The following is a 19,130-nucleotide window of genomic DNA, read 5'->3' as shown; positions in this document are numbered from 1 at the left end:
AGAGGGAGAAGCAGGTTCCCTGCTGAGCAAGGAGCCCGATGCGGGACTCGATCCCGAGACGCTGGGATCATGACCTGAGCTGAAGGCAGCCGCTTAACCAACTGAGCCACCCAGGCGTCCCTAAATAAATAAAATCTTTAAAAAAAAGTTTCTGCATGAACAAAAGCATAGCCCACAGCACTCTACTTCATAGATTTGCCATGAGACAATGAATTTAAAGAATTTAGCATGGTGCCTGGCACTCAAGTACCAACAAATAGGAATTATTAACATAATAGATGGATAAACAAATACATTAATAGATGATGACTGGATTAAAATGGTTGTACATATGCATGTACAAATGGAAATGAAGATATGAAAAGATATATGAAAGATGGAAGAAGGAAGAATAGACAGATAGACAAAGAAGAGTGGACATGGACCCATGGATGGGTGACAGAGAAGGTAGAAAAGTTTGGGTCTGCAGTTAGGTTTGTCACATCATGCTCTAGGGCTGGAAAAGGAAACAGAGGAGTGCTCCACAATTCATCTATTAGGGGAGGTCTCCTCCTCTGGTCTGTCTCTTGATCCTCTTATCAGGTAAGGAAAGCACTTGCTCCTCTTCCTCCTACCTAGTTTCCTTGTCTCTGTAAGCTGACCAGCCTCTCTCAGAAATTCTCTCTTCATTCCCACGATAGGGAAAGCACAGTAGAAGGGGCATTCTAGGCCAGATTCCCCTCAAGCTATTCCTCTGACTCAGCTCGGGGCATAGGAAAATGGGTCAACAGGGCAAAGGGTCAGTGCTGGCTGGGTCAGGAGGGTGAAGCCCTAGAGTCCTCAGATGTGAGATACAGGAATTGGATCTGCTTCCAGAAAACTTTCCCTTTAGCAAAACTTGTCTGAGGGAAGACCAGGTCTCAAATGACAGATGCATAGACACTGTGATGGGCCTAGGGAGACTTGTGAACCTGAGAAGGGAACTTCTCCAGGTTTTTTTTTTTTGCTTTTTAAAGACTTTATATTATTTGAGTGAGAGAGAGCATGCACGTGCACATGGGCAGGGGGGTAGGGGTTGGCATAGAAGCAGAGGCAGAGGCAGACCACCCACTGAGCAGGGAGCCCCACCCATCCAGACCTCCATTCCACGATCCCAGGATCATGACCTGAGCTGAAGGCACACACTTAACTGAACCACCCAGGTGCCTCACCTTCTCTAGTTTCATCTTGCTACTTTGTCATTGTTCTAGGAAATCTGGGGAACCAGCTGGCTCCCAATTTTCCCACTCCTCCCATCCCCCAGTATCTTTTTTTTCTTTTTTTTTTTTTTTTAGATTTTATTTATTTATTTGAAACACACAGAGAGAGAGAGTGCACGCACAAGCAGGGGGAGCAACAGGCAGAGGGAGAAGCAGGAAGCCTGACTCAGGACTTGATCCCAGGACTCTGGGACTGTGACCTGAGCCGAAGCAGATGCTTAACTGACTGAGCCACCTAAGTGCCCCCCATTCCCAAGTGTCTTAGAACCACAAAGAAGAGGTAAGTTGAGAAGCCTGGGAAGGGGAGATACTACTTACTCTGACCTCTAATCTGGAACCAAACCTTGAGACTGATTGTTCAAATTCCTCCAGGAGAGGACACTGTAAAGATTCCCCTAAGGGTGACAGTGCCAACAGCCCCCACACACATACCTTGCCTTGTACAAACTGCTGATTTACTAAGATTCTCAGAGGTAAAAGATAAAGAACGGGAAATGGGTGTGGGGAGGCTACTGAGGAGTTATGAAAGGAATAGAAGGTTCTTCTAGATATACAGTGGGTAAAATATTCAGTGGAGCCTGGGTGGCTCAGTTGGCTGGGCAACAGCCTTTGGCTCAGGTCACGATTCCAGGGTCTTGGGATCGAGTCCTGCATCAGGCTCCCTGCTCAGCGGGGAGTCTGCTTCTCCCTCTCCCATTCCTCCCCACCCCACAACCATCATGTGCTCTCTGGCTCTATCTCTGTCAAATAAATAAATAAAATCTTAAAAAAATATATTCAGTGGAAAGGTATTCTACCAACTCACATACTCCAACTCAGTTCACACACTAACCACTCTGCATCGTACTCCACAAGCTTAAGGGCACGGTCCCCAACACGTCTGCCCCTACTTGTGGGGTTCCCAGGTGATGTGCATTTCTGACCAACTGGCTATAAGCCCAGGGAGATCCCATGATCCCTCAGCTTCAATATTTCACTAGAATGACTCGTGAGAGTCGGGAGGGCTATATTTACAGTTTTTTGTAAAGAATATAAATCCGGAAGAGCCAAATGAAGATACACACAGGGCAAAGTCTGGGAAGGTCTCAAATACAGAGCTTCATGCTCTAAACCTCATGGGCACATCATCCTCCTGGCACATCAATGTGTCCACCAACCAGGAAGTTCTACAAGTTCTAGTGTCCAGGATTTTTATTGAAATTTCATTATGTAGGCATGACTGAATTGGCTGAACTCAATCTCCAGTGCCCCTCAAAGCCCCGACTCTTCAGTGACATGGTTGGTTTTTCTTGTGACCATCCCCCAGATGATCCTAAGTCATCCCATCTCTTAGCATAAACTCAGGTGTGACTATCCAAGGGGCTCATAAATAACAAAGATATTCCTATTACATGGGAAATTCAAAGATTTAAAATCTCCCTTTCAGAAATCAGAGACAAAGACCAGTCAAATTCTTTATTACACAACAGAAAGGAAGAAATTTTTGGATATATATAAAAAAAAAATGAAGGCTTCAGGAGGCCATAAACAAGACAGCAAGAGCCTCACATACACATCACAGAACCATCATGGATCCCTCCCCCTTACCGTCACTCTTCCACTCAATCTCTGCCATCCAGCCTCACGGTCTCACAAAGACTGCACACAAGCAGGACTCCTGCAATCCACACATTTGCTGCTTGCAAAGAGTCTATCCATCTGTCCATCTCTCCATCTTTCGTGGCCTCCTGCACAGCACCACTCCTCTTCTCAGCATACTGCTTTCTTGGTCTCCCCTGGGAAGGGGAAGGGGTAAAATGGTAAGATGAGGGGCAGAGGAGGGAACAGGGAGTCTGTGGAGGACACTGTGAGTTCAGGTCCGAGTGAGTCTCTGAACCTGAGAGTGTACACATGCCAAATGGGTGTGCCCTTGTGATTGCATTTTTGTGTACTGTCGGGTGTACCCGTGCACTGTGCACATTCATGTGCCATGTATACACAGACTTGTGTGGTGTGGGTGTGCCCATGACCCAGGTGTGCACCTGTGTGATACAGATGTGCCTGTGCCCCTGCTATTCCTTAATGTGTCAACAGCTGGATGGGTCCTGGGGCCTCTGGCTGCCCTTCTCTGTAGAGGGTCTATCTCCTTTAGCCTGGGCTTCCAGAGGAAGAGGAGGCTAGTGCACGTGGACGGAAAAGAAAGGAACACTAAAGCTATGGTGCAGCAGATAGGCATCCTGAATTCTATTCAGTGCTGTGGTCTTCCCATGTAAAAGTCCCTCAAACCCTAACCCTTACACCCACACCCCAGCTCTGAGTGATGCCAACAACTCCGAGGACGCTGTCTCTTGGTGAACCAATACCCGATTTCCAGGAACATTTCTGGTGCCTTTTTGTTCCTAGCTCCTTCTCAATGATGGCTGTAGGGTACTGCTGTCTTTGTGGGGGAGGCGGTGAAAATGAACCAGTCTCTTCCTCTTCCAATCACCTCCTCTGTCACCTGGGCTTCCACTCATCATTTTACTTCCCTTCTCCTTGCCAAGCTCCTCATCACAAGGAAGCCCCTGAAACAGGTTCCCAGATGCGGTCCTCAGTTTCTGCCCCTCACACCAGGGCCTGCCAGGAAGCTGGGTTCCAGGACTCTTCCATTCCTTCTTATTCCAGGTTCACTGCACTGAGAAAACACCACCTTTATGCCCCTCCAGACCAGTCCTGGGTGGACCGCATCATCTGGAGACTGCAGAAGAACTCTGCAAAGGCAACCCCAACCCTACCCAGCCCTGGCTTCTCCCTCACAGCCCCTGCTCAAGACCCCAACCCATGACCCTGCCTCTCCTTCCCGCCCTCTCCTTCCTGCCCTAGGAGCACCACCGTTGTTAACCCATGGCAGCCCCAGAGGGAGCCCTGTGTCCGAGTGAAGGGATGTGACTCACTGCAGTCCTGGGGAACCAAGGATCAGAAGGGAGGACCAGGCCTCCAGCAGCTCTGCACCAGACCTGACCCAGCAGAGACAGGGCCTGGAGTGTCAATGGGAGTGTGTGTGTGAGCAGGGGTGAGTGTGGCAGGAGCGCAGCTTCTTCTCCACACTCAGACAGCAATGCTTCCAGTAAAACCCAACTGGTACCCACGGACCTGTCTGCAATCTTATTTGTGGCCCAGGCAGGGGAAGAGATGTATGAGAGGGAGAAAAAAGGTGGGATGGGGGAAAAGAGTAGTGTACCCATTTGCCACACTTCAGCCTGAATGACTCTGGTCACTCCCCTACAGTCTAACCAGAAGGGTCTCTTCCTCCCTCCCCAGATGATCCTAAGTCATCCCATCTCTTAGCATAAACTCAGGTGTGACTATCCAAGGGGCTCATAAATAACAAAGACATTCCTATTACATGGGAAATTCAAAGAGAGAGCTATTCCCAACCTCCTACGCTTGGTTAATTGCGCTCTCTAGGTTCTACTGCAACACGCTCTATTGCCTCCAACCACTGTGCTATGTTTCCTGTAATATTCTGGCTGCTCTACTGCTATATACCCATTCCTAGCGTGATATATCCGCTGACCGAATGACTGACTGTAGGAACAAAAAATCAGAGGAAGATAAATTTTAGCTCAGAGAGGAAGGGCTGTGACCCCCTGGCCATTAAGTGACTTGGACAAAGCCACTCACACATCAAGTACTTCTGTAGTCTGCTTCATCTAAGCTGAGACCTCTCTGGAGACCTATTCCTTCTCAGACCACAGCCAAACAAGTGGCAGGGTAGAGGGCAGAGCAAGACGAGAGAAGACTGGGAAAACAGTACTGGATAGCGTCCCAAAGCTCTCATCTTGCTGCCTGGGGCTGAGGTCTCCAGGGAGAGAGTTCCACAATCTGATACTATCCCTGACAAAAGACAGTCCCACAATCCGTCCGCAACCTAGGTTATAGGGCCCGACTCCGCCCCTTTAGTGATAGAAGGACCCTGGCTCCACCTCCAGCGTGACACTTTAACTCCTCCTCCTCTAAAGAAACGCTCAGACTTCGCCCCTTCCGGGTAATAGGCAAACCCCACCCCTGGAGCGCGACGGAGTCCCTATGACGTAACGGTAACGGTCTGTTTCCGGGGTGGAGCCAGGGAGGGCGGGAGTTTAGGCTGCGCCGACCCCTCAGCCCCCCTTCAGGTGATGCCAGCCCCCGAAATCCTCACCTAGGGCCCCAAATATCCCAGGTCCATGACCGAAAAATCTTTCGTCCTGACCCCCTGGATGCCCCAGGCCCCCGCGGTGACCGACCTCCTAATTCCTTAACGTCTGATGCCTCCCAATTCTTCAGTCCCACCCTGTCCCAATGTGGCAATTGAGGCTTCCCGGGGGCACCTGCCTCAGATTATCTGAGAACAGGTCAGACTGGTCCCGAGAATGACAGAAGGGGACCTGGGGTTGGAGTATCCTTGATCCAATCATGCCGCTCCCCAGGAGACGTTCGGAGCCCAGGACATGTCGGGATTGAGGAGATACGAGGTGGCGCTGGAGGCGGAGGAGGAGTGAGTGGAGGCGGGTTCTGCGGAGGAGGAACCTAGCCGCTCCGGTGTTGGGGGAGGGCGCGAGTTCTCCGCGGGCGGGAGGCGTGGGGCCCCTCAGGGGGCGTGGGCTGCGGAGGGAACCGCCTCCAAAGGGCGGGGCGGAGCCTTCCAGGGGAGGGGTGAGGCGTCTGAACGGCGGAGTCCGTGGGGTCAGCCCCGCCCCGCCCGGCCCGGCCTTCTCTCTGCAGGATCTACTGGGGTTGCTTCTACTTTTTCCCCTGGCTGCGCATGTGGCGGAGGGACAGGAGGTGAGGGGGCTGCGACACCGCGGACCCGCCCGGGGCGTACGAGGCTCAGCCTCAGGAGGACGGATGGGGGGAATCCGGGAGTCCCCTCCCTGCCTCATGCCACTGTCGGGTTGCCCCACAGCTCGGCGCATCCCCGGGAGCAGAAGCTGGAGCCTCTACGAGGCCTGATGAGCTGTCTGTCAAGCGGCCTGGGCCCTGCCCCCCAGCGCTCGGGTCGCGGCCTCCCCCGCCGCACCCCCACCGCCACTGCCCAGCCAGCCGGTGCATTAAAGATTTAAACCGAAGCCACCGTGCTGCCCTCCTGACTCTGCCGCCGCTGCCGCCATTCGGGAGCCCCTCTACACGCCTGCTTTTCGTTACTGACAGGGCTTCCCTCCCTGATAGGGTGCCCTTCCATATCCTGGCCCCGGTTATTACTAAGGATCCCTTCTCAGTGTCAGGCCTCCCATTACTGTCACTGACTGCCCTGCGCCACCTAACCCCTCCCCCTCCCCACACACTTCACTGTAAATAGCCTATATGCTGGGAACTAAGTAGCCCTGTCCCCGTCTTCCTCCCAGCCTATCCCCACATTGATGTGTTCCACCTTCCTTCTAGACAGGGCTTGGCCAGGTGTCTTGGAGAATCTTCTTCTGAGAGTGAATCTAAACTACTGTAAGCCCAGAGTTGTAAGAGGTAGGCTGTGAGAGGAGGAGAGGATTCCTAGACGCTGACTCTCTCAGCCTGCCACAGGGGAGTGACTTTGGATGGTTGGGAGATCTTTCCTACAATTAATACAACTTCTGGCTCCCCCAGTGTTTCCCAGGTTAAAGATACTTGGCATCAGCTTACCTAGCAGTTCTTGCTCTATCCCTAGGAGAACCCAAAAGCCACAGCTCCCTGCCACCCCTGTCTTGTCACCTAGTTGACCTGAGACTCTCTAGCTCCTGAAGTGCTGAGGGTGAGGGACTCCTAGTGGGCCTGCTTTCAGTTAGGGAGGAGACGCAGCACCAGAAAAGGTACAGGGAAGATTAAGTTAAAAGAGACAGCCCAATTTATGGGGCAAAGCTAACTTTCAGCCTGGGGCTCCCCCCACCACAGCAGACTGTGGCTGGGGAGAAGACTTGGCCCTATCTTTGGAAGAGCCAAAGGGGAGAGATGGGTACATACCTGGAAGAATTCATTTCTTGTCTTCCCAGGTATCTGGACCGATTGGTCCAGGAAAGACCACAAAGTATGTGGCAGACAACCAGCTGGGATAAGTAAATGGTATCCCAAGAGCTGCATCCAAGCTCTGGGGCACAAGTCCAGACTGGACGGTGGGAGAGAGACTCCAAGACCTCTGGTACTAGCAGTTCAAGATGAGTGACCTCTGGGTTGTGGCCACCTTCAAGAACGGACTCAGGTTCCTGAGCCATTTCCTCAGAATGTCTACATCAAGAACCCTGTCAAAAGTGGAGTGCCCTGTCCAGCCCTGGGCCGACACCTCACCAGGACACTGTCAGAATTCCTGAGTATCCACAAGACAAACTCCAGGAAAGGGCCTTCAGGCCTCACGCTGGACAGGAAGGAGGAGAAGCTCGAGTTGGTCAGCATGGGACAGGAACTAGTTCTTACTCTTGGAACGGATGGTCCCTCCCACTTGTTTCAGCAGCCCTGCAGCAGCAAGATGCCCGGGATAGGTTTGCATCCCTATCCCGGGAGAAGGCCTGTCCCTTAGAGGAGAGCTGGCCGCAGAGCAGAAGGCTGCAGAAGGCACCCTTACAACAACCAGATAAGGTCTGGATTACTAGGTTATGACTCAGTTTATGTTTCAAAAAGAAAGCAGGAGTTGAGGATTGAAATCCCCAGACCAGGAGTGGGAAATTCAAGGTGCCAGAGGCACTAAACTTAGCAGCTTGTCCCCACCACAGGCAATCCCTGGCTTCCTGGAAAGGACAAGAGGAGGAGGAGGACTTTTGCTTTAGGGGGTAAGGGGAAGAAGGGAGTGGGGGCTGGAAATGCAATTAGGAGACAAGAGACAGGAAGGAGAGAAGTTAGGGTTTTAGCAAGATGATGGGATGCAAAATGTATAAGGGTTGGGGGGGGGGTGTGTTACTGGATCTGGGTGGGCAGCAGGGAGAGGCTGGAATTTGAATAGAACAAAAGAGAAGTAATTGAGCTCTTGAGTCTGATGTCTCAATAAGCCAGGACTGAGTCTGGAACCCCCAGGCCCCTGCTGGCAAGAGGCTGCTATTTCTGGGACAGGACCAGGCAAAAATAGGAAGGTAAGATTTCTTGGGTCTTTTTCTTGTTTGACAGCAGCAACCTGGCACCAAAGAACTTTATCTTCTCTTATCTTTCCGCCTTATCCACCCCATCCTTCCGCCCTGTCTCATCTCCCTGGGTAAAGCAGCCCTCACCTCAGCATCCCAAAGGTACCCCAGTAGCACCCAGCTCCTCACTCTGGATGTGACTGTCCTAGCCAAGACTCATCCTCAGCCAGCAGAGCTTGCTTTAAGGATCCATACCCATCAATTTTTCCTGATAAGACAGGCAGGCTAGGGCAGGAAGGAGAGAGGGGAAGATGAAGGCAAGTTGGTGCTGGCCTGCCCTCTGCTCCCACCCCACCCACAATCCCTATGAGAATTTGTGTGTGATTGAATGATTGTGAAGACACAACTATGTGGGAGTAGGACTTCAAGTAGAACTGGGGCTATGTGATTCTGTCTCTGGACATAAGGTTGACTGAGTGATTGAGGTGTGACTGTGACTGTGGGTTTGTGAGTGTGAATGTCGATTCCTGGACATGTGGATACTTAGGTGCCCTTACTCAGTCACTGTACCATCAGTCTTCATATCAGGCACTACCCCTCTCTCCAGCTTCTCTGTCCAGGGCTTAGAAGCCAAGCGAAATGGCAGTCCTGGAAGAGGAAGGGGTCTGTGGCAATTAGGGCCCAGGAATGTCACAGGATGAGCAATACATCTTCATCTGCCTCTGACTCACCTGGTGCCCCAGGTAAAAGGCACCAGATAAAAGGTAGGGGAGAAGGAGGAGGAGAGAGAGAAGTACCCAGGCTGAGCAGCATGAAGGGGCCCTCATCCACAAGCAGCCTCCTGCTGCTGCTGCTGTTGCTGCTGAGCCCAGACCCTGGAGCAGGTGAGCGCTTGGGGGGTCTAGAAGGGCATTTCCTCAGAATGCCTCTGGGTGAATGGGATGGAGGGAAAGGGACCAAGGAAGTCCATCCTCCAGGGGTCTGATGGAAGGGTTTTGGGTCAGGAGCCCTCTGAACACATGGCCCCATTGTCCCCTAGCACTGCCACTGCCAACCAGCATTACCTGCTGTACTCAGCTCTACCGCCAGCCACTCTCGAACAAGCTACTGAGGAGGGTCATCCGGGTGGAAGTACAGGAAGCTGATGGGGACTGTCACCTCCAGGCCTTCGTGTGAGCTCTGACCCTCTCCCTTATACAGACCCCTGACCTCAGTCCCATCCCCTGATGCTGATCCCAACCCCAACCCCAACTGCTAATTCTGATGCTGACTCGGGTTTTCATCTAGCCTTTGCCCTAACCCCTGGACTCTAACCTCATTGCCAAGCTATGACTATGGCTTTGCACCTTTCCTTTCCCAGGCTTTACCTGTCTCGACGCAGTGTCTGCATCCACCCTCAGAACCGCAGCCTGGCTCGGTGGTTCGAGCGCCAAGGGAGGAGGCTCCGGGGGACTCTGCCTAACCTGAATTTGGGGCTGATAGGGAAAATGGGCCAGGGCCCCCAGGAGCTGGAACAATAAAGCAGCACTGGACAACAGTCTCTGACTGTGGTTTCCAAATTCTGTGCATTCTCCTGTGGGCCCTGAATCTGAAGCTGGGAGACGTGTTAATAAACAGAAGAACCTCCTCGTTCTCTTTATTCACATCGTCACAAACCCCTCCAGGGGCAAGGCCAAGTGCCAAGGAGCCACAGATACTCCCCAGGCACCTACATGCATACATTGAGAGAAAACATGTTCCCTACCTCACATACACATGGGCACACATGGACACAAACACACATCTACACACATTCCTCAGGTGGACCTCCAGCTCTGAGATGAAATGAGAGGTCCAGGCACCTTTCAGTTGGCAAGTCTGGAACAAAGTCTGACAGAACTGGGTTCCAAACAGAACCTCCAGCTGAGACCACTCCCCGCCCTCCTGCCTCCATGGGGATCTACTATCCTGCCTGGGTTCTATCTGTCCATCCACACCAGCAAGACAGAGTTATAGGTGGAATCAGCTGAAGCCCTCCTGGGTCATCTACAGGTTTGGGGCTCCTAGAAGAAGCAGGAGGCAAATCAAGGAAGATAAAAGGACTAGATTTTGGCCCAGACACCCTGAAAATGAGGGAGGGGATGAAGGTCTGAGCCCACCACCAAGAATGAGTAGGGGAACCCAGCTCTGAACCCCAACACCCTGAAGATGAAGTGTTCCTAGTTCTGGACCCAGATACATTGAGAATAAGGGAGGGGACCCAGCTCTGATCTAAGACACCCCAGAATAAAAGACAGATATCCAGTTCTTAGCTTAACACCCTGAAAATGAGGGGGGCCCAATCGAAGAACCCAAATACCATGTGAGGGAAGGAAGAGACCCAACTCTGAGCCCAAGGACTTAAGAATGAAAGGTCCATCCCTGAGCTCAGACTTCGTATGAATGAGGTGACCCAACTCTGATTGCCAACACCCTTAAAGTGACAAGAGCATCCGGCTATTAATCCAGACACTCAAAATGAGGGTACACACCTCTGAGTCCAAACCTCCTAGATGACCTACTCACCTGGAATCTTGTCTACTGGAATCACTGGAGCCAAGAACCCAGGCTTTTGGGGTCCATCCTTCCCATCTGGTCTCAGTCTCAGCCTGGAGCACAAAAAGGTAGTGGGCATCTTTGTCTCCTCCAAAACAGTGTATAAATACAAGGTCAGGAGAGAAATCAGTGCAAATAATGAAGTGGGGGTTGGAGGGAGAAGGGGGGAGTTGTTCCAGAATCAGAGAGTTTCCCTAGGAAATCATGAAGGGTGGGAACGTGTGTGGTCTGTGGGTATCAGAACATCTGTGTGGGATCCAAATTTGAGGGACCACTGGCAGTTACTTACCAGAGCCCCAGTGCCAGGGCCCCAGCTGCCAGTCCCAGGAAAGAGAAGATTCCCAAAGATGCCAACACTGCTACCTGCTCCAGCGGGTCTCTGTGGTCTGAGCGGGGAGGGTCACAGGCCACAGTTAGCGAGGCTGCCTGACCGAACCCTTTTTCTCCAGGGCTTTCCCATCCTACACAACCTTTGTTCACCTGCCCAAGCTTACCAAGTGGCTGTGGGTCTGGCAGGAGGGAGGGCCTGGGGGGAGTGGGGCTGTCTGCCTGAGGCTCTTTCTCCAGGGGCTTCTGTAGCTGTCCCTCAGCTGGCATCTCCTTCAGCAAAGGCCCTGAAGGGAGGCGAGACCTGAAGAGAACTCTCCACACAGGGTGGTGGTGGAAGACAGGTTCTGCGAGGGGAGGCCAGGGCCTGGCTTGGACACGGGGGGAGTCCAGGAGGTGGAAGCCGAAAGGGTAGAGCCAGCTTCTGAGGACCTAACGGAGGTGGAGGCTGAGGGGCAGGGCTTAAACTGGGGCAGGGCTGAGAAGAGCCAAGGCTGAAGACTGGGACCTCAATTGGCACTGGCAGGGCATGTGCGTGTAGCCCACTTGCACACCAATCCAGCTGACAGATGCTGCGGGACGGGCTTGGTGCCCGTGCCCTGGGCTCAGTCTCTCACCAGTGCTCGGAGTTCCCCAGGCCTCAGGACTCCAAGCACTCCATGTGCCAGCGTCCAGAAAGTCCCGGGCACTGACTCGTACAGCGTGGGGCAGCCCAGCCACGGCGTCCGTGATCACCTCCTCCAATCCAGCTGGCTCCACCTGGGAATGAAGATGGCTCCTCGGCCAGTTATCTAGGTTGTTAATGCCAAGCCTATCTCCCCCCAGCCTTAGTTAGCAAAGAGCACCCCTTCCTCCCAGTTCCATCCCTGTCAGACTGGGGGAGCTGTCTGGGCCTCACGTGGGGTGGCTGGTGGCGTCAGGTGTACACCAAGTATGTGGAAGATGAAAGTGCATAGTGGCTACACAGGCAGCCTGCCTGGGTTCAAATCCTTGCTGTAGCACTTACTGAGTGACCTTTGGCCACTCTGTGCCTTGGTTTCTTCATTTATAAAATAGCGGAGAATATACCCGAGTAAGATAATGCATACTAAATGTGTAGTATGGTGCCTGGCGGGCAGGTAGCGACCAATAAATACTGGGCATTATCTGAAGCCGCTGCTCCCCAGACTTGCTGCCAGCCAATCTTTAATATCTTCAGAGGTGGAAATTCACTACTGTCCTCATCTGAATATATGAATGTTTGTATAAGAATGTGCCTCTGGGTGAAAGGCACTCCTTTTTCTAGAAAAGTCATTTGCAAAAAGCCACTCCTGTCCTCCCACAGATGGGCTGGCATCAGAGTTACAGCCCACACAGGGCAGAGACTGGGCCTTTCGCACCCAGCGGCAACCCCAGCACCCAGCACAAAGGATCACCCAGGGACAGTACTCTACTGGGAGAGGTGACAGGGCTCTGGTGACCTGCCAGTACGTCACGTAGAATAGCCAGGGACATGAAACCAGAGGCAGAAGCCATAGCCCCAGACTGGGATACATTCCAGGCCTCACCGTGGACCAGGCCGGATGCTGCACTGGACGGTACTGCAGTCGGAACTTGAGCAGAAAGTGGGGCTGGCGGGGCCAAGAGGCAGGGTATGTCCAGCTGGCATGCAGGCGGCGGGGGTAGCCAGGAACTGACTCTACCCGAAGCCCCTGGGGTGGGTCAGGGCGCACTGAGGGTAGTGGAGACACAAAGTCAGGACAGGACAAAGGCATATACCCACCAAGGGAAGGTGGGTATATGCCTAAAGTTACCTGAAGGAGGCATTTCCAAGGGGTTTGGGGAAATCTTAAGCTTGATCATCCTCTGGGCTCAGGACCTGTCTGTTATCCTTGTTATAAAATGAGCTGGGGCGCCTGGGTGGCTCAGCCAGTTGGGCGTCCTACTCTTAGTTTCGGCTCCGGTCAGGATCTCAGGGTTATGGGATTGGGCCCACGTCAGGCTCCATACTCAGCATGGGGTCTGTTGTCTCTCTCTAGCTCTTAGCTAGAGCTTTAGTTCCCCCTCCCACATACGGATCAAAAGGAAAGAGGGGCCAGCAAGGGCTTACACTGGGCAGGGAGGACACAAGGCATGGCTGCCTTTAGCACAGGGCCTGGAACCAGAGGCAGTCTGGGGTTAGGAACCCAGGAAGAACTTGTGCACTAGAAGCCAGGAGGGGCTAGGGGTAGCAACCTCTAGAGGCTGAGGTAACCCTGCCTCCTGGGCTGATCTCTTCGGCTTCTTAGTCTCCACAGTAGCTACCTGTGTGCTAAAATGGGGTCTCCATTAGGAGGGAACTGTTTGGGAGCTCTGGCAGGTGGAGGTTCGGTGTTGGGGTTTCTGTGCCCTGAAGTCCATCTGGGGTCTCTGAGGCGCAGCGGAAATGGGTACTCACAGATGCTCTGCAAGCTCACATCCAGCAGGCGTGTGCTGGCCCCCAGCGGGTTCACCTCAGTCACATTTATTCGGTACTGGCTCCAGAACTCTGCCCCATGGACTACACAACGGGCAGCCCCTGGAGGATCCTGTGGGCATGGCCAGGGCCCTGTGGATGGATTCATCCTAGGAGGGACGATGTGGTTGTGGGCTTTGGAAATGCTCATTAGGGGATCCAGCTGGAGTCCCCAACCTCTCCTTTATGTCCTACCTCACGCCATCAGCTCCTGGTACGGTCTTCTTCCTGGCAGGAAGGGGACCATCTGAGGTCAGGAAGGAAAAGAGGATCCTTCCTCCCTCTAAGGCCTTCTGCCTCCCATGCACACCCAAATGTATAGGCTTACACACCCAATCATGCACACACCTGTAGGAGGTGAGGTAGCGGGTGGGTAAACCGCTGACCTGACTGGGACTCCAAGTGCAAGAGAAGTTCTCATAGTCAGCTGCTTGGCAGGAGACAACAGGGCGGGCTGGGGGGTCTAGAGGCAGAAGGTGCAACTGGAGTCTGAGAAGTCCCCAGGTCCTTCCCATCCTAGAGGGCCTACTCAGGGCCTGGATGCCCTCAACAGCCCCTTGCCTCATCGCGGCCACCCAATACTCCCTCCCCAACTCACAGCCCAGCTGTAGGGTCACAATTCCCCCAAGTGCACCATCCAGGGTCCGGCAGATGTAGGTGCCTTCGTCGGTGCTGTCTGCCCGGGCCAAGACCAGTTCATGCCCTAGCCCAGAGTCAGGTCCCTGGAGCAGTCTCGTCTCCCCGTCCCGAAACCAGGACACCGGGGCCCTGGGGGTGAGACGAGGTGATGATAGAGGGAAGATTTAAAATGTTAACCTAAGCCATAGCTCTCCACTGGCTTCTCACTGCGCTTGCAATAAAACCCTTTTAGGTCCTTTAAATCCAGGGGCTTACAAAGCCCCTGGTGATCTAGCCCTTGCCTTCCTTTCCTTCTTCAGCTCCTCCCTCTCGCCCCCTCACCCACTACACTCCAGACACATTGGTCTTCTTTCTGTTCAAGAGTATTGAACTCATTCACACCTCAGGGCATTTGCACTAGCTATTCCCTCAGTCAGGAATGCCTAACATGTGCATGGCTGCCTCTTTCTTGACCTTCAGAAATTAGCTTCAATGTCACCTCCTCAGAGAAGCCTTCCCTTATTACCAATAAAAAGTAACCAATCAGAGGCGCCTGGGTGGCTCAGTGGGTTAAGCCTCTGCCTTCTGCTCAGGTCATGATCTTGGGGTCCTGGGATCGAGCCCCGCATCGGGCTCTCTGCTCGGCAGGGAGTCTACTTCCTCCCCTCTCTCTGCCTGCCTCTCTGCCTACTTGTGATCTCTCTCTCTCTGTCAAATAAATAATAAAATCTTAAAAAAAAAAAAAAAAGAAGAAGAAGAAGAAGTAACCGATCAGATATCCTCTTTCACATCACTTTCTTCTGATTTTCTGCCCTGCAGGTACCACTCCCTAGCAAGATTTATATTTGCTGGGGTGCCTGGGTGGCTCAGTGGGTTAAAGCCTCTGCCTTCGGCTCAGGTCATGATCCCGCGGTCCTGGGATTGAGCCCCACATCGGGCTCTCTGCTCAGCAGGGAGCCTGCTTCCTCCTCTTTCTCTGCCCGCCTCTCTGCCCACTTGTGTTCTCTCTCTGTCAAATAAATAAATAAAATCTTAAAAAAAAAAAAAAAGATTTATATTTGCTTATTATCTGTCTGGCCTACTAGAATCTAACCTCTACATAGGCAGGCATCTTGCCAGGCATGTGCGCTGCTAGAGCCCAGAGCCTAGAACAGACCAGGGACTGAGCAGGTGCTCAATACATGCTGGTTCAAATTTTCCATTGAATAAGGATGGTCTGAGGGTTAGGATAGCTAAAGAGATGAGGATTAAAGACACGGGGCAAGGATGGGAGGGGCATGAGGACTGGACAGAGTCAAGAAAGGGTCATGACTGTCAGCCCGGTGGGCAGGGGTGGGGGACTTACCCAGCAGTCACTCCAGGGCAACACAGTGTCATGGGCCTGCCAGCCTGCCCATACTGGACCCCTGTGGAGGGCATTTCTGAGGAAAGGCTCTTCCTGTCCCTCTCTCCCATCCCAGCCCCCTCTTAGTGAGCACACGGGGTAAACAGCAGACTTTTAAGCCTGGGTGGGGTCACTGGCTCAAAGCATCATGTTATAATCTAGAGACAGAGGTCAGAAGACAGGGCAGAGAAGGAATATTGCCTGGCTGGATGTCAGGGGTTGGGGGTCACAGACTAGGCAAGGAAAGGGTTCACAGGGAGGGTGGCAAGTCATAAGTCAGAGTTGGAGGCATACAGCAGGATTCTTCTTACCTGGGGGGCCCCAGGCCTCGGGACAGGGGGAGGCGGCAGACACCAGGGCTACAGCCAAGGCAAGCAGGACCCTGCTCAACCCTGAGCAGCTGCTGCTCATCTGTGGAGAGAGAGGCAGGGTCAGCAATCCCCCATGCCCAGATGTGAGGCTAAAGCCTGCCTCCTCTTCTAAACTGGGAACTTCTAGGAAGAAAACTGGTCCCAAATGGGATGAGGATATTAGAAAACAGCAAGGGATCTGATCTAAGGTCCCCCTTTCCACCATACACCCATACACATACATGCAAACACACAACACACACACACACACACACACACACACACACACACACACACACACACCCTCCATCTCAGTCCTGGGCCTAAGGCCCAGAACAAAAGCCGGAGGCGACAGACTGTGCCAGAAGTACCCCCCACACACACACCACCCTTGGCGCCCACCCCTGGCACCAAGTGCTGGCACCAGCTCAGTCACTCCCATTAACTCCTCCAACCCAGCTGTTGGGAATTCCAGTGTCTACCCCCACCTGGCCCAGGGCGACTCACTGCCTCTGGTCAACCTGAGAAAGCCTTTATCAAACTTGGGTGGGGGTGCTGTCGTGGTAGGTCTGAGCCCACGCTGTCTTCCTACCACGAGGCCTAGCCCTACTTTGGCTGCCAGGCCTCTTCTCTCCTGAGCCCAGCTCCTTAGGCCACTCATCTGGGCCTGACTCTGGAATCTTGTTGGTCCCAAGCCTGTGAGGCTGGATGGGGCTGGGGAGCAGGCTGAGGCTGCAGAGTTAAGCAGATCCAGATGCCTTGGCTGCTGCCAGAGGCTGGAGGTGGGCAAGGAGCCAGGAGATGGAGACAGGGTGTCGGGGAGGGGAGAGAAGGCTGAGGAGTGAGAAGCCTGCAGGGAAGGGGCCTGGGGTGGAGGCTACAGGACCAAAAGATGCTCCGACATCAAAACCAGGAGGTGGTGGGGTTCAGGGACGCAAGGGCTGGGCTAGGGCAGAGGGAACTAGAAAAGCAAGGGAGGTGTATGATAACCACTGCCCGTGGGAGTGCTGGGAGAGAGGGATTCTGGATGGGAGAAGAGGAGGATGAGAAAGGCAGTGGGGAAGTGGCCATGGGCACAGGAGGAGCACATAGGGAGAGGGCCCAGGCAAGCAAGGGCTCCAAAAGAGGAAGAGCACTGAGCCCTCTCAAGCAGAGCAGAACAAGGGCCTCCACATGTCTGTGTATCAGTCTGAATGTGTCTAGTGGCTCACACTCCCCCCCCCACCCCGACCCCAGCCACATTCACCCTGCTCAGCCCCGCCCTACCTCGGTGATCCCAGTAGCTGACTGTCCATGGCCTCCAGGACTTCCTCCCACCAGCTACAGCACCCGTCTCAGCTCCACTCAGTTCTGGGACCCCAGAATCATCCCCTCCTTCCCCTTCCCTCCTCCGCCCCTCTGGGCCCTAGAGCTCAGCCGCCCTGAGTGAGGCCCCCACCTCCCTCATTCCTCCTCCCTCCTCCCCTTTTGCCCCCCCCTCCCACCCGAGGCCCTGGGAAGGGAAGAGGCCTCCCCCCAGTCTGGAAAGGAAGCCACAGGCACAGCTAGGGCCAGCAAGAGGGAAAGGAGGGCTGCTTATGTCCCTGTCAGGGAGAGATTCCCTATGTTTTCACCCAGCCACATTCATGCGTGGACTCAACTAGGCGCAGTCAACAAAAAGACACTCCCTTGAACACACAACGGCATAACCAAATGAAAAATCAGACACAGACTCCTGCCCCCACTCTTTTCACTCCCCAGCAAATATTTCCTTGGGGCATAGCTAGCTGTTTTTTGAGGGAAAGGGAGGCCCCAGGTTGGGAGGTATAAAGAAAACCCAGAGTCCAGTCCCTCTGCCCCTGGACGTTCCAGCCATTTCTCACCTCCCCCTCCATTCTTTGGGCCCCAGCACCAGGAAATGCCTTTGGTCCCTTGGTGCCAGATACACAAGACCCACACTTACCTTCAGACACACACTCTCAGATATAGCCACTCACAGTCACATGGACACACTCAGACACCCTCACTCAGACTCATACCCATACCCTCACACACAGACACACAGACACTTAGCACTCTGCCCCGGGATGGGGACGCAGCACTCCCTAAAAGCAAATCCTCATGATGGTTTCAGCCCCTCTTTCAGGGAGCTCTTAGCATGGCAGATCCCACATCTCATCACCATTCAGGCCTCCATGTACCCAAAGAGACAAAGGTGAGCAGGGGAGCTAGGCACAGGGGTACAGAGACAGAGAGAGAGAGACAGAGATGCAGAGGACTTGAGAGGCAGATACACAAGAGATACCTGGGCAGACAAAACTGTGAGGAGGAGACACAGATGACTGACAGCTCTAGAAAGACAATAGTAAGGAGAGAAAAAGAAATAAAAGGAAACTGAGACAGGGAAACAGAAAATAAGCAGTAGACCAATGAGAGGGATTCCAGGGCACAGAAAGGAAGGGAAGATAAGTGTGCTGGCGTGGGTCTGTCTTTGCTGGGTGTTAAGCAGATAGGTCAGTCCCACTGACTAATGAAGTTGGTCCCCACGATACAACACAGCTCCACTCTCTCGCAGCACACAGGACACACACATAATACACGGTCTGACACAGGACACACACATACTACAAGTCTCCCTCTCGCTCTGCTACTGCTCAAGTCACACAATGCACACATAAACCCAGCCACCCACTCTCACATAGTCTTAAACCCCACAGAGACCTTCCCCAAACCCATTCCCCATGCGGTGACAGGCCCTCTCACACACCAACACACAACCCAGTCTCTCACCAAAAACTGCACATGGACAGAACACATAATCCCACACTCTCACAGCCGCATGCACACTCGACCACACGCGCACTGACACACGCAGTCATGTAACTGACAGCTGCACCAAGCGGTACTCAGTTACAGGTCCACACGCTGACATCGTCACACACAGCCTAAGAGTCACACGCACACACTGACAGTCCGTCAGCCGGTCCAGGCCCTTCAGATTGTTCACTACCCTGCCCCGCCCTCTCCTGGCAGGCCTTCCCCGGGGACTCCCGCCGCCCCCACCACTCCCCCCCGCCCCCGCCCGCCAGCCAGCCAGCCAAGGCCTCACCTTCTGCGGCCTCCGCCGCCCGCGCCCTCCGCCCTCGCCCTCTGCCCCGGCCTCTGCTCCCT

At 53.5% G+C, this 19,130-nt stretch overlaps 3 protein-coding genes across 5 annotated transcripts; 2 read left to right on the top strand and 1 right to left on the bottom strand.

Moving 5' to 3' along the window:
- Positions 1–3,312: 3,312 nt before the first annotated feature.
- Positions 3,313–19,109, bottom strand: LOC111145851 (interleukin 11 receptor subunit alpha). Of its 3 annotated transcripts, none has more exons than XM_022501127.1 (13): positions 17,843–18,831; positions 15,942–16,041; positions 15,592–15,652; positions 14,227–14,396; positions 13,977–14,091; positions 13,824–13,856; positions 13,572–13,738; positions 12,703–12,866; positions 11,773–11,914; positions 11,323–11,442; positions 11,118–11,214; positions 10,799–10,881; positions 3,313–3,891 (listed from the first exon to the last, which is right to left on the bottom strand). In XM_022501127.1, exons 1-13 carry the CDS (start codon positions 17,852–17,854, stop codon positions 3,884–3,886), a joined length of 1,272 nt encoding a protein of 423 aa, XP_022356835.1. In that variant the 5' UTR covers positions 17,855–18,831; the 3' UTR covers positions 3,313–3,883. The 3 variants fall into 3 exon arrangements, with proteins under 3 accessions (XP_022356835.1, XP_022356836.1, XP_022356834.1); XM_022501128.1 differs by lacking the exons at positions 3,313–3,891; positions 17,843–18,831 and adding exons at positions 9,861–10,296; positions 19,069–19,109; XM_022501126.1 differs by lacking the exon at positions 3,313–3,891 and adding an exon at positions 9,861–10,296.
- LOC111145854 lies at positions 5,319–6,304 on the top strand. Its single transcript, XM_022501130.1, has 4 exons — positions 5,319–5,371; positions 5,666–5,733; positions 5,961–6,020; positions 6,142–6,304. Exons 2-4 carry the CDS (start codon positions 5,687–5,689, stop codon positions 6,296–6,298), a joined length of 264 nt encoding a protein of 87 aa, XP_022356838.1. The 5' UTR covers positions 5,319–5,371; positions 5,666–5,686; the 3' UTR covers positions 6,299–6,304.
- Positions 8,108–9,794, top strand: LOC111145853 (C-C motif chemokine ligand 27). The gene is made up of 3 exons (XM_022501129.1): positions 8,108–9,138; positions 9,294–9,426; positions 9,615–9,794. Exons 1-3 carry the CDS (start codon positions 8,952–8,954, stop codon positions 9,772–9,774), a joined length of 480 nt encoding a protein of 159 aa, XP_022356837.1. The 5' UTR covers positions 8,108–8,951; the 3' UTR covers positions 9,775–9,794.
- Positions 19,110–19,130: the final 21 nt, after the last annotated feature.

Source organism: Enhydra lutris, unplaced genomic scaffold, assembly GCF_002288905.1.
Source record: "Enhydra lutris kenyoni isolate GAN:26980312 unplaced genomic scaffold, ASM228890v2 scaffoldscaffold13, whole genome shotgun sequence".
NCBI lineage: Eukaryota > Metazoa > Chordata > Mammalia > Carnivora > Mustelidae > Enhydra > Enhydra lutris.
Note: the sequence above shows the minus strand (reverse complement) of the source record. Positions and strands in the feature narration are given on the sequence as shown.

Coding starts and splice junctions, on each gene's coding strand:
- LOC111145854 (XM_022501130.1), top strand. CDS start 5,687: ATGTCGGGATTGAGGAGATACGAGGTGGCGCTGGAGGCGGAGGAGGA. Junction 5,734..5,960: donor GCGCTGGAGGCGGAGGAGGA/GTGAGTGGAGGC, acceptor TTCTCTCTGCAG/GATCTACTGGGGTTGCTTCT. Junction 6,021..6,141: donor ATGTGGCGGAGGGACAGGAG/GTGAGGGGGCTG, acceptor GTTGCCCCACAG/CTCGGCGCATCCCCGGGAGC.
- LOC111145853 (XM_022501129.1), top strand. CDS start 8,952: ATGAGCAATACATCTTCATCTGCCTCTGACTCACCTGGTGCCCCAGGT. Junction 9,139..9,293: donor GAGCCCAGACCCTGGAGCAG/GTGAGCGCTTGG, acceptor ATTGTCCCCTAG/CACTGCCACTGCCAACCAGC. Junction 9,427..9,614: donor TGTCACCTCCAGGCCTTCGT/GTGAGCTCTGAC, acceptor TTCCTTTCCCAG/GCTTTACCTGTCTCGACGCA.
- LOC111145851 (XM_022501126.1), bottom strand. Junction 15,653..15,941: donor CGAGGCCTGGGGCCCCCCAG/GTAAGAAGAATC, acceptor TGCCCTCCACAG/GGGTCCAGTATGGGCAGGCT. Junction 12,867..13,571: donor TGTGAGCTTGCAGAGCATCT/GTGAGTACCCAT, acceptor CACTACCCTCAG/TGCGCCCTGACCCACCCCAG.